General features: G+C 50.2%; 1 protein-coding gene across 2 annotated transcripts in view; it reads left to right on the forward strand.

The window, feature by feature from the left end:
* The window catches only part of ST8SIA2 (ST8 alpha-N-acetyl-neuraminide alpha-2,8-sialyltransferase 2), a 29,661-nt gene that overhangs the window by 15,001 nt on the left and 1,792 nt on the right, over nucleotides 1-12,868 (forward strand). For both annotated transcript variants that reach the window (XM_048317877.1, XM_048317876.1), the window contains exons 3-5: nucleotides 1,436-1,564; nucleotides 2,098-2,355; nucleotides 4,510-4,803. In XM_048317877.1, the coding sequence (XP_048173834.1) occupies nucleotides 1,436-1,564; nucleotides 2,098-2,355; nucleotides 4,510-4,803 (681 nt within the window). The remainder of the gene's footprint in view (nucleotides 1-1,435; nucleotides 1,565-2,097; nucleotides 2,356-4,509; nucleotides 4,804-12,868) is intronic.

Consider the following 12,868-nt stretch of genomic DNA (forward strand, 5'->3'; position numbering starts at 1 on the left):
ATGATTCCCTGTCAGCCCAGCATTGCCAAGTGGCACGTTTGAACAGCTTAGTGACACCATGCAAGAAAGAGTGATATCATTCTGTGATGATGTCACCACCCGTGATCAAAACACAGAAAATGGACAAAACCAAAAAAATCATAGTTATTCCCAGGATTGCTTTACCCTACTTCCACTATGATTTTTGACACCTTCTAGGTAAGCTTTCCAAGACATGAGTGATGCAGCAAAATGCAAGAAGCAAACAAATCCAACAGACTGGCAGCCTCTGGAGAGGTACTGTACACACACACACACCAGGACACTGGCAGCCAGCATTTATAAACACATTTCCTTGCCTTTTTGAAACATTATACAGTGTGAGCCACTGTGTGTCCTGGGGAGCTCTTTCCGTGGGCTGGAGATACAATCCCAGGAGCTGAATGCTTGTCCATGAGCCTGGGCCACCACCTCTGCCCCATCTCTCACTCTGCTCCCTCCTTGGGGTTTACATGCTTTATACAAATGCATTTATTTACAAAGCATTTCCCAGCTAGAAAAAGCCCTTTGCAGTAGAGAGGGAGATCCTCTTTAGCTGATAGCGAGTGCTTTGGCTGTGTATTTTTCAGAGTGCTCTGAAGTGTGAAGCCTTTTTCAGGGCTGCAGAGACACACACAGCTTCTTGATGAGATGCTTGGCTTTTTTTTTGGAGGGCAGCTGGCTGGAACCAAATATTTGGAGGCTCCTTCAACTCATGCAGTTTGATTTAAATGGCACAGAGGTGCTGGGGCTGATTTGCTTCTTAGAGCAGGGATTAAACTCTGGGGTCTCCCAGTGATCATCTCTGGCTGCTGCTCCTTTCTTGGTCTGGAACAGGTGATAGGGATGCCAGCCTGCCCCTCTTTAGTACAGGATGCTCACAGCCCAGTCTCACAAGCAGCACCAACAGCTCAGCTGAATTAATTTGGGTGAAGAGAGGGTTGCTCCTCTCTGACGAGGATTTTTATCTTCTCCAGGAGCTGAGCTGGCTCCTCTTTGGGATGTCCGTATGTGACCACAAGGCAACAGCGCAGCAGCCTTGGCTAGGAAGTTTCTTGGTGAATTTTGGGGGCATTGGGGTGTCTTGTCTGCAAGTGCCCATCCGTCAGCCTGTCAGTGTGTGGGTTTTTGTGCATGCCTTCCTGCAGCTCAGTGTGTAATAGTGTGTTTTCTGTGGAGCTGTGCCTGGCTGTCAGTCTGTGTTCGTGGAAGCAAGCGGGTGTTTAAGGACCTCTGTCTGCCTCCTTGAGAGTAGCAGAATACGAACAGGCTTTCAGTTCTTGTTTAGCTAATAACTACAATTTTGCTTTTCTGGTGAAGTTTGAATTCCAGCAGCCAGAGCTGAAGATGGTGATTAGAAGTGCCATTGGGATGCTAACGGATTCTGTCTCCCTCTCCCCGACTTTCTTTTCTCTAGAGCTGAAGTAGTAATAAATGACTCCTCGTCTCCAGCTGTTGTTGACAGAAGTAATGAAAGCATTAAGCACAACATTAAACCAGCCTCATCCAAATGGAGACACAACCAGACACTCTCTTTGAAGATCAGGTACTGGTAATTACCTATAGGACAAGAGACAGATTTGGTCCTCTCCGGTGCAAGCTGGCAAATTGCCTCCGTGTATCATCTAAAGAAGTCAAGGAAGAAATAAAAAGACTTATCTCCTGCTGAGCTAGGCTTCATATCTGTAAGCAATCGCTTGGAAATGAATTCCCAGCTGAACCAGCTGGCCTGGCAACGACGAAACAAGGAGCACTTGAGCCCCTGTTCCTCAGGGCAAGTGGAATTTATGTGTGCAGGTGATGGGTCACAGAGGGAAGGAGACCTTCTTCCCCAGGTAAACTTAGGGACCCTCAGTAATGATGGGCTGACTACGGGACCCTGCCCCGGGCAGGAATGAGTGGAGAGAGAGCAGGCAGCGAGATGGAGATATCCTTTTGTAAGCTGAGTGTAAGGAGAGCATCAGTCAGAGGGACAGGCCAGAGAGTGAGAGCAGCCAGGAGGCAAGAGCTCATCTTATGTCTCTCACCCAAGTTCTCTGTACCTCACCTGATAAGGCTGTTTTCTTCCCTTTCCCTCAGGAAACAGATCTTGAAGTTCCTGGATGCAGAGAAGGACATTTCAGTGCTGAAGGGGACGCTGAAGCCGGGGGACATCATCCACTACGTGTTTGACAGGGACAGCACCATGAACGTCTCACAGAACCTGTACGAGCTGCTGCCCCGCACCTCTCCCCTCAAGGGCAAGCAGTTCCCCACCTGTGCGATCGTGGGCAACTCGGGGGTGCTGCTCAGCAGCGGCTGCGGCCCCGAGATCGACGCTCACAGCTTCGTCATAAGGTACGAGGGGACTGCTCCCTGCAGCACAGAGCAGCCACGGGGGCCTCAGGGCCTTTGGAGCAGTGCAAGGGGCTGCGGTCCTGGTCACCTGGGGGAGCACGGCCTCACAGCCCCATAGAGTTCACTGATGCGAGTGTCCTGCTGCAAACCCTTCCACTCATCTATCTCCAAGTGCTCCCCATGTGTTCTTGCAAGTGCACCTCATCTCTTCTCATGGTGCACCATTAACCCCCCACAACCTCCTCTTCTCTCAGGTTTGCCCTCTTGCAAACAAACCCTAACCCCAACCCCATCCTGGGCTCTCACAAACCTGATTCTTCCCCAAATCACTTCCACCCTTGAGTACAGGATGCACCACACGATGCCCTGTGTCCCCTCTGTCCCCACCACTGCTGTCCCTGCGGCTGCACTGCCCCAAGGACCTGCAGCAGCACATCCTGAGCCCTGCTGGGACACACCAAATTCACTACTGGAGGTGTCTGAAGTGGAGAGGAGGAGCTCCTGCCCTCCCAGCCCGCTGCCCCTGTTAGCTGAGAGGCTGTGGAATCCACGAATGATTTATGTATGTGTAGACATTTGTTTTCTGGTGAGTCTATTATGAGGACAGGCCAATCCATCAGCAGCTCACAGAGGCGGTGCTGGTGTGACGTGAGAATGAGGATATGTCACCTCTGCACCCTGCTCACACCCTGCTGCTCCAGCTGCCTGGCTGCTGGCAGCTCCAGCCTGTCCACAGGGGACAGAGCATTTTCCTCAAGTGGAACGTGAGTGAGCAGAGGGATAAACTGCTTATTGTGGTCTGGCAAAGTTTAGTGAGGGGCATTCGTGTCAGGCAGCAAAATTGCAGGAGAAAAGCTTTTCTGGATGTGAGGATGGGGATTTTGAGTGACTTCTCCGCAGCCATGTGCTAGTGCAGGTCTGGCACAGACACACTTCCCACCTTAGGTTGTCTAAGCCACTCCTGGAACCTGCATCTTCCTGAGGAAGATTTGCTCCATCCAGGCAGCCTTTTCAGCAGGGTTGGCAGTGACCAGTGGTTGGGTCTGTGTCCAGGATACAGGTCCAATGTTTATTTTCAGTGAATTTACTCCTGCAATGAGTCCATCAAAGGGCCCCCATGCCAGCAGCTGGATTTTCTTCCCACCATTCCCTTAATTTCCCCGTCTGTAAAGTAGAGAAAACAGTAATAATAGCTGATTATCAAGGCAGATGGTTAGGATGCAATTCCTGCTCGTTAAATACTGTAACTTCACTGTCAAACACCACAGCAGAGCACTCAGTGTGCAAACACATGGGTACCCTCTGGTTTTTTGGATGCTGGGGGAGCATCTCTCTGCATCCCCCCGTCAGCTGGCTCCCGGTGCCATTTGCCCTGTGCCATGTGTGTGGCACAGACACAGATTACCCTCCTCAAGGAGCTGTAGGAAACCACTCTCTAACAAGGGTGATTGGTTGGCAGTTTGTCCCACAGGCCCTCAGCCCTCATGCTGGTGTGACACAGGAGCTCATGGCCCATGGCCCATGTCCACATGTACACCCTGAGAGGAGGCACCACTGAACACCACAGAAAGAGGTGTTTTTTGAGGGTCACAGGCTCCAGGCAGCCAGGCCCTGTGGTGACCATGTCCTGGCATCCCCCTCCTGCTGGTGTCATTATCACCACCGGTGCCACCAGGTCTGCTGTTTGCAGAGACTCGCCAGGAGGAGAAAAGGCATTTGGGATAATGTTACTCCAGCAGGGCTGGAATCAAGAGGCAAGCACGTTCCTTGAGTGGAAAAGGCTGTTCTGTCTCAAATCTGCCGTGGGAGCAAAGACTGGAGGTTTGTTGCTGATGTTATTTTTGAGCGGCACCAGAAGAGCTGCTGCTTGCTACAAACCACTGACGAGGCACCACAGTTATGGCTGACATTAGCCTTGTCCCAAAGGGGCACATGTGCACGTGCCATCATGCCGAGGGATGGGGGCCTGAGATGGAGACAGCTCATCATCACCGATTTATTGCTGAGAATCATTCTCCCTCCTCTTCCTCCCAAAAGCGAGGGCAGATGGGCACATTGTCACCAGCCCTGGCTTTTGGCATCACACCCCCCTCGTGCCTGTCACTGCCCTCTCTCAGTCCACTGAACAGGGCTGTTGGGTGTTTCCCCTTGCAGGTGCAACCTGGCCCCTGTCCAGGAGTACTCTCAGGACGTGGGCATGAAGACAGACCTGGTGACCATGAACCCCTCGGTGATCCAACGCGCCTTCGAGGACCTGGTGAACGAGACCTGGAGGGAGAAGCTGCTGCAGCGCCTGCACAGCCTCAATGGCAGCATCCTCTGGATCCCAGCCTTCATGGCCAAGGGGGGCAAGGAGCGAGTGGAGTGGGTGAATGAGCTCATCCTGAAGCACCACATCAACGTCAGGACTGCCTACCCCTCGCTGCGCCTGCTGCACGCTGTCCGAGGGTGAGAGCCTCTCTGGTGTGCTCTGAGCCAGGGTTTCCTGAGCTGGAGAGAGATCCATGGGTTTGTGCTGGAGGAAAACAGTGCAAGTTGTTTCTGCAGACCCTGAGGAGTGGTGCATGGTCTCTAGATAAGAACTGGAGACCACCTTGTGAACAGGGACTCCGCACTGTGCTCTTTGAGTGTGAAGGCTTTTAGCAATATCCAAGCCTCAGTCTTCCAGCTTTCCTGGGGTGTCACTGTAACTCCCCAGCCTGTGGTTAGGGCTTTCCCTGGAGAAACATGTGTGCACTGAGCTAGCAATGAGATGGTCACCTTGTGCTTGAGTGGCACATACAAGTCTCACGCAGGTCCTCAAGGCAGGGAGCTCATGTACCAGCCTGGCTGGGAGGGGAGTGATGTGCTCTGGTCCTGCTGGTCAGATTAACAGGACCAGGTGGTGGTGGTTTGCTGTGAGGGAATGAAGGGATCTTTCTGCTCTCTGCTTGCATCTTCAGGTGTACAGGAGACACAGGTGTGGTGGGGATGGGGAGGGTATAAAGAAAGAGAGCCCCAGGGTGAGACTTCCATGTAAATAACTTAGGAATGGGCTAGGTTCCTGCTTCAGTGCTTTATTTCTCTAGGAAGATTGTGATTCCTTAGGCATTTAGAGAGTTCAGGCAGACTGTGACTTTTGCTGGAGATGACTTATGACAGTAGTTGTCCTCTGATCCTGACTAGACCCTGTTAGTCTCGCAGGATGGGAATTTCCATGTGTAGCTGGTGCTCCCACTTCTAAGCCCCAGCATGAATGTTCCTTGATTTCTTTGAGCACTGCTCCCCTACACCTCTGAGCCTGAGCTCTGCGGGTCAGTGAGTCCCTGCTGAGTGTTGCCTGTCCCAGCTCAGGTTGTGTGTCAGTGCTGGGGGTGGGTAGGAGAGAGGTTTTGGGGTCATTTCCACAAGGAGCAAGCCCAAGGAGGCTCCAGGGCAGCCTGGGAGGTCTGGGAGGAGTGGAGTGGTGCCTCACAGGCAACAGTAATGAGCAAGTACCACATCTGCCCCAAGTGCCTGTGTTAGAAGCTTCTCTGGGCCAGAGAGGCATCTCATAGAAAACACTGGCTTTGAGGTAAAGAAAGAGAAGGAAATAATACCACAACTCACAGAAAGGGAAGACAGGAAGAAAAAAAAAAATCCCACAACCCAAATTCGGAGCTATTTCTAGCTGTAATTGACTTACTTTCATCTGTCAAAATAGAATTAAGCTCCTGTAATAAGCCCTCTAAATCAACAGGCTGCTAATCCTGTGCTGGCAACCATTCCCAGTACCAGAAAGTTCCCATAGGAAGCTTTGCAGAGGAGTTGGCAAGGGTTGGGCATCACTTTCCCACAGGAGAGGAGGATGCCTCCACAAGCCCAGCTGCTGAGCTTATCTTCCAACTCACAGCATCGTCCTGGCCTTTCTGTGTCACAGCCCTGCGGTCCAGCTGGACTGGCTGGCACGCTGCTTGTCCCTGTGCAGCTCCAGCAGGGCAGTGTTGGAGCCACCACTTGTGGCTGGCAGTTCCTGCCTGGCTGGAGGAGATGCAGGGATTTGGGGAGAAGCCCAGGGGTTCAGTGCTGTCTCGTGCATGGAGCAGTGCACCCGCTCTCCGCCATGGCTTGGAGCAGTGCCTTCTTTTTGCATGTGTTTTAGTGTAACCATGGACTTTACTGGGGTCCTGTGCAAGGAATGTGGGTTTGGGCTTCTCAAAACCCCCTGGGGCTCAGGGGGGATGCAACCAGTCAGACCAAGCAAGTGAAGTGAGCTGGTGGTGTTGGGGATGAATATGGCACCAGCACGTGGCTGGACAGGGGCTGATGCTGATGGCAAACTCCAAGGTCCTGGCTGGAAATACAGCCAAGACCTGTCCCTTGGGCTGGTCACCATGCTGGGGGCACTGGAGAAGGTGGCTCCTGGCAGCACTAATTCAGTTATAACCACAGAGGCCAGTGCTAATCCTCGTCAGGAATTGCCCTCTAAGCCGAGGGAGCTGTTGCCTGACCTGCCCTTCTGCTCTCACACTTATCAGCAGGAAAACAAGGATGCCTACTAATTAGCAATTAATCTAATGAAACCTGCAGCCCCCTCAGAAAGCCAGAATTGATGGGAGCACTTCAACACTGACCCAGCGTGTTGTGGCCTGGCCCAGGAGCTCGCAGAGGGATCACCTGGGGCTGGGGGGCAAAGGGCTGTGCAGTTCTGGGGGAAGGCTGGAGTCAGTGTTAACCCTTTCCTTGGTGCAGCCTCCTCAGGTTTGGACTGGGGTGGATTTGAGAGTGATTCAGGCAGAACTGAATGACCTGGGCACAGCTGAGGGAGGTGGCTGATGCTCCTGGTGCTGTATAGGAAGTCTCTCAGGTACCAGTAGGGTTGTCTTGACCATCTGCTCAGGGTAATTGACAATATGTGGTTTGGGGTGAAGGAGTCCTTCCTCAGGTCAGACTGACCAGAAGCACTAGGAGTTTGCTTATTCATCTTCTGTGACGCTGTCCAATTCCTGTAATCATCCCATATTTTTGCTTTATGAGGGATATGGTCTCCAACAACATCCTCTGTCTCCAGCTCTCTCTGTGCCAGTGCAGAGCACTACACTTTTGTTTGACAGATCTGAGATTTGTGAAACAAATACATTTTGTGGCATGTGGTGTGCAGCAGAGAGTCAATAATCCACAAAGCCCCACAGCACATCCCTCTGTGCTGCAGTGGGCTGCTGTTGCAGAGATGTCCCATCTTCTCCCTTTTTGGATAAAACTACCTTTTATCATCTACCCTGAGTTGATTTGGAAGTCACAAAGGAATGAGAAATGAGGGAGGTCTTTCAGCTAAGGCACCCCTTTATATTTTTTTTTCCCAAGGAATAGCACTTTCTACAAAGGCTGACATCTCAGCCAATTTCAATTTGGCCACAGAAGTGTTTCCTTTTCTTTCTCCACTACCAGCAAAACACATTTGTGAGCCCTTGACTCCTCCTTGAACCCCAGTATTTATTGTCCTGCTCTGCTTTCCCTCAAACCAAAACGCATTTCAGTGGCAATTGAGCCACTTTTTTTTTGTTTTCCCTATAATTTTCAGTGGGCATTTGTATAGGGTGCACTGCTGAGATAAGTAAAAAGCATTTGGTTTTGTTGTCCTTAACGGCATCATTTGAGACATCACCTTTCTAGCTGTGAGAGTGCTTTAAATGTTTGCTGATACCTTTTTGTGTTGTTGATTCTGGGTAATCAGTGCAATAGGACAGAGACTCTTCTCACACGGTTCAACTCACACCAGGAGGGGAGAGAGCCTTCAGCATTCCAATGGAGGAGCTCAGAAGGAAGCACAGTCACCCCTGGGGATGAAGAGGGGAGTTGTTTGGTGGCAGGAGCCAGCTCCTGGGGACAGTGTTGTGTGTTTCAGGGTGTGTGTGCAATTCCGTAAAATGTCTCCTGAGCGATTCATCTGGTGAGCCCCGTGCTCCTCACCTGTCTGGGGAGCAAGCAAGCCCCTTATTAGTTGCCTGTTAGTGTGTCCAAAAAGCCTTGTAATCCCTACTGCCAAGCAGCTTTCGTTAGAGAAATAACATGAAGTGCAGGAAGAGAGGGAAAATAATTGTGTCTGGAGGTTTGTCTGTCACTCCTTGCAGCGAATTCATGGGCACGTTTCACTTTGTCTAATCTGGTCTAGCATTTCTCACTGTGTCCATCACAAGGGTCTCTTGGCAGTAACCAATTCCAATCCCATAAGATTTTGTTAAGGGCTTCTTGAGAGGAAAAAAAAATTAAAAATCAATAAACCTCACAGCTCCTTGGCTTGGTCTCCCATTAGTTTTAAGATCCAAACAGCTGTGACAGTTGGCAAGCACTTGTCAGGACAGTGATGGCCTTGCCCAGGGCCCAGGGTGCCACATGCACTCAGTAGTGCAGCCTGACAGGCCACAAGGTGCATTCATCTTTGCCTTGGATGTCTGCCTGGGTCCTCACACCCAAACAGGTTCGCTGAGTTTTCAGGGCATGATGCCTTTTCCATCCATCAGCCGTGGTGGAAACCTTCACCTGGTCCCTCCTTGCCTTGTGACCCCATTATGCCACATCCATTCCATTATGCCACATCCATTCCAGCATCCTCTGCCTCACTTGCAGCCACACAGGATGTGTGCAGATGATTGTCCTGACGTGTTGCTTTGACTGAACCCTTTTGCATCCCTCCGCAGCCTCTCCTTTTCTCTAACACGTCAAACCTAAGCTCCTGCTTTTCCTTTCTGCAGCCCTCCCAGCTCAGCTTTTCTCGCCCTCTGTCTCAAGATCAGTTCTGCTGTGTCCAGCAGTGTCTGGCCAGCACCACCTACTTGTGGGTTTTCTAATCCAGCTACTTCATGCTTCCTCCCTTATGGTGTTTCATGTGTACAGGGGCTCCTCTGAAATACCTGCTCTGGGGTCCTGGGCCTCAAAGCCCTTCCCCTGTGGCCCCACAGATGGTTTAAGGACAGTGGTCCCATGCTCAGCTGAGGGAAGATGTCCAAAGGGTGTAGGGGAAGAAAACAGCCATTCACAAGTGTGTGATTGGGCTGGGATATAGGGGGAACACCCCTTTTAGCCATGTGTGGGTTAGATCTGTGCATATCCCATAAAGAAATCCTTGAGTGAGCTATTATTCTCACCCCTTCTGCACTTAAGACACGTTGAACCCAAGCTGTGGTGTGTCTGCCCTGGGGCCCCAAGAGAGTTAATTTGTTCCTGTTAATCAGGAAGATTTAGTCTTTTTCAAAAGAAGTGAAGGGGCATAGAAAGGAAAGGTGAAAGAAATAAGGTTATTCTCAATTATTTTCCTTTAGTGTTTGTTTGGAAATGCTTTAACTTGAGGGTGTTGAGTACCATGTGTGTTTGAAAGGGCATCGCAGAGCTCAGGACCTGGCAGAGAAGAGAGTTTTTTATCTGTGGCTCAGAGTTGATTTGCTTGTGCCAAGTCACCAAAACCAGAGCCAGTCCCACATGGATCCAGTCTGGACAAGGAGGCTGGGTTTGGTGTTTGGGCTTTGCCCAGCCTGCGGATAAAGCCTGACTGACACCAGATTCAGTTTTTGGAGTCAGTGTTAGCATCTGGATGGGGACATGCCCATTCCTGCTTGTCCAGCACATCTCTCATCACTGTACATGGCTCTTGGCTGTTCTGGTGGAGGTGACAGAGGAGGAGGCTCAATACCTGGACAGAAGAGGGCTGGAAGAAGCTGAATGGGGAGATAGCAGTTGCTCTCTGGGCTCCTGATCCCCCCAGCACTGGGATATGTTCTGTCCCCTGCCAGCACCAGCGGGTCCTGTCCCCACCTGCACCCACATCAGTCGGGGCACTCTCTCTGGTTATCTGTGCCTGGTTTTTCCTGGGTATTACTGGGAGCAGGATGTGTGTGGCAGACTGATAATACACTGCTGCCAGTCAAGGACTAGCAGCTCCACAACAGCTTGTGTTTATATCACACTTTTATGAATTATCTCTTTTAAAAGAGTCTGAAATTGCATTATTTCGGCTATTCTGATTTGTACCACTAAATAATGCAGCTGATACTGCTGAAATTTGATTTCTTCATTGACCTAAGTCTTCATTTCATCAGGGCAATGGATTTTCTGTTAATTTTATCCTGTGGATTAACCCTAACGTGGAGGGTACAAGTTATTTTAGGTTTTTTCAGGCATGTCAGGAGGTGATTGGTAAGCAAGAGCAGGGCCCTGCCCTCTCTAGCAGTCCTTGAATTCAGGGAGGAGTTTTGCACCCAGCATTCCAGCCCAAATCCAGGCCAGGCTCTTCTCCCCAAATTCAGTGATGCTGGAGGGGGATGAGCTCTGTCAGTGTGGTGGGGCATGTACTCCAGCTGTGCAGTGGGGAGGCTGCCACCTTCCCTGGCTCGGGTGGCAGCTGTGGCTTCCTAGGGGCAGAGTGTTGCCTTCTGAAGGATTCCCACTGGGCTTTAAGGTCCCAATACAGCAGTTTCTTTCCCTGTGGCTGCAGAGCAGCCCCCTCACAAGAGGCATACACTGATGCTCAGGCACCTGGCAGCAGTTCTGCTTAGAAGACTTCTAATCATCTCCAGTTGATGGTTAGGAGATGAGGAACAACCAGAACCACCTCCCAGCTGTAGGATGAGACACTCTGAGCTGCTCTTCTTAAGTTTCAATTCAAGAAAGTGTTAGGGCTTGTGTCTAGGCTGCCTCCTTACAAAAGATGGCCTTGAAGATCTGATGGCATTTTCCATCTGTCACTATCATGATCTGAAACCAGAGCTGTCTCAGGCAATTTTTCCCTGACAGCATCATGGTTCCTGTTCTGAGCCACATCCTGCTCAGGCTCCTGCTTATCTTGGGAGCTGCATCCACACCTGAGGGTTTATTTACAGACACAGCACCAGCTTCTGAAGGAGGTCCTTGCTGGGAGAGCAGCTCTGAGAACAGAGGTATTGGGTTTCAGGACTGCTCTTTGCTCTTCTCTTTTAATTGCTGCCTCTTCCCATAAAATGTTGCGGTTAATAGTTATGGTGATTGGTGTAGCCAATGTGAAAAATAATTACTGCCTGCTTCGAGATTATCTTTCCTCCTAATTAAAATCCTGGACCTCACATATTAAAGGTGCGCTGTTGACACAGCATCCCATGTGCGCCCAGACAACCTCATTTGGATTTACAGAATTAATTAGGTTTTATTTCCATCCCCAGCTGTTCTCTCCTGCACCAGAGTTGTGGTTGCTATCTCAGCTGGACAGTGGTGGGAGAGATAAGAGGAAGATCTTGCATAGCTCCAACACTCCCATCATAAACCAGTCATTAAAAAGTATTTCCCAGACCTCACCAGAGGATTTCCCACCTTCACCGTCCAGGAAACAAATTGCAGGAGCTGTGTTGTGGATTGGGCATTATGTGTTATGATATGTTATGTTATGTTATGTTATGTTATATGTTATGTCATGTCATCCATGTGGGTGGGTTGGGACAGCCTGGAGTCCATCACCCCTTCTCAAACCTGTGGTGAGAATTTATAATGCTGCATGAGCGAGGTTTTTGCAATACCCTGCCTGCAACAAAGGAAAATACAGATGAAAGAGCCAGGTTTTAATTTTCATTTTCATTATTAAAAAAATGAATTGTCAATGTTCCCTACCCCTATATTGCCAAGTGAGTGCTCACTAGCTGCATGTGCTGAGGTGGATATACTGGGTTGGTTGTGGTAGGGCTGTTTTTGGGTGGTGGCTTGTGCACATTTTTTGGTCTTGGTAAGGTTTTTTGTATGTGCTGGGTTGCAGAGTACAGCATGTGTCTGTAGGGTGCTTCAGTGTCTGACCCAGGTCGTTTTTCTCATTGTTAACATGCATGAAACTGGTGGTCACTCTGTGTGGAAGAGTCACTTCATCTTGCTGTCAGGGTCCTTGGACATTCATAGAGCATTTACAGCCTCAACAAAATACAAAAGTTAATATTTTGGGAGGGCAAAAGGTCGCCAGTATTTTTCTGTGTGCTCCAGCTGGTGAATTGATAAAAGGAGAGTTTTAAGGCTAAAGCAGCTGCAGGACAAACCCAGACAGTTGTCCTCCCCCAAAGCCAGCTGGTTAATACGGTTTGACAGTTCTTCCCAGGTGGCTTCCCTGCTGCATGAGGATACCCTAATTCACAGTGTTAAATGGTTGTGGTAATCTCCCATTTCCCTCTGCACACAGGGGGTCTAATGTGCTTACCCATAAACTCATCAAGGAGGCTGCTTTATGGCTACCTGTGGGAGCAGGCTGCCGTGGCACTGCAGTGAGCTCTGCTGGCTCCCCACAGCACAGCCCTGTGGCTGGGCAAGCGCAGAAAATGCTGATGCTGTGCCACTGAGATACTGCTTTTCCCCCAGTTTCTTGTTCCTTTTTCATGCTGGATGCCAGCATGAGCCAGGCAAAGACGTCCTTCCCTAAACATCATATTCATCCTTTGCTAAAGCCCGATGTGCTTGAAAACCCCTGGCTGGCACCCCAAAAAACTGTCCCTGTGCTCTTCCTGCACATGCCAGGGCAGCCACTCTGCTTCCAGAATTTGATTCACCAGAAAAG

Source organism: Corvus hawaiiensis, chromosome 13 (genome assembly GCF_020740725.1).
Source record: "Corvus hawaiiensis isolate bCorHaw1 chromosome 13, bCorHaw1.pri.cur, whole genome shotgun sequence".
Classification (NCBI taxonomy): domain Eukaryota; kingdom Metazoa; phylum Chordata; class Aves; order Passeriformes; family Corvidae; genus Corvus; species Corvus hawaiiensis.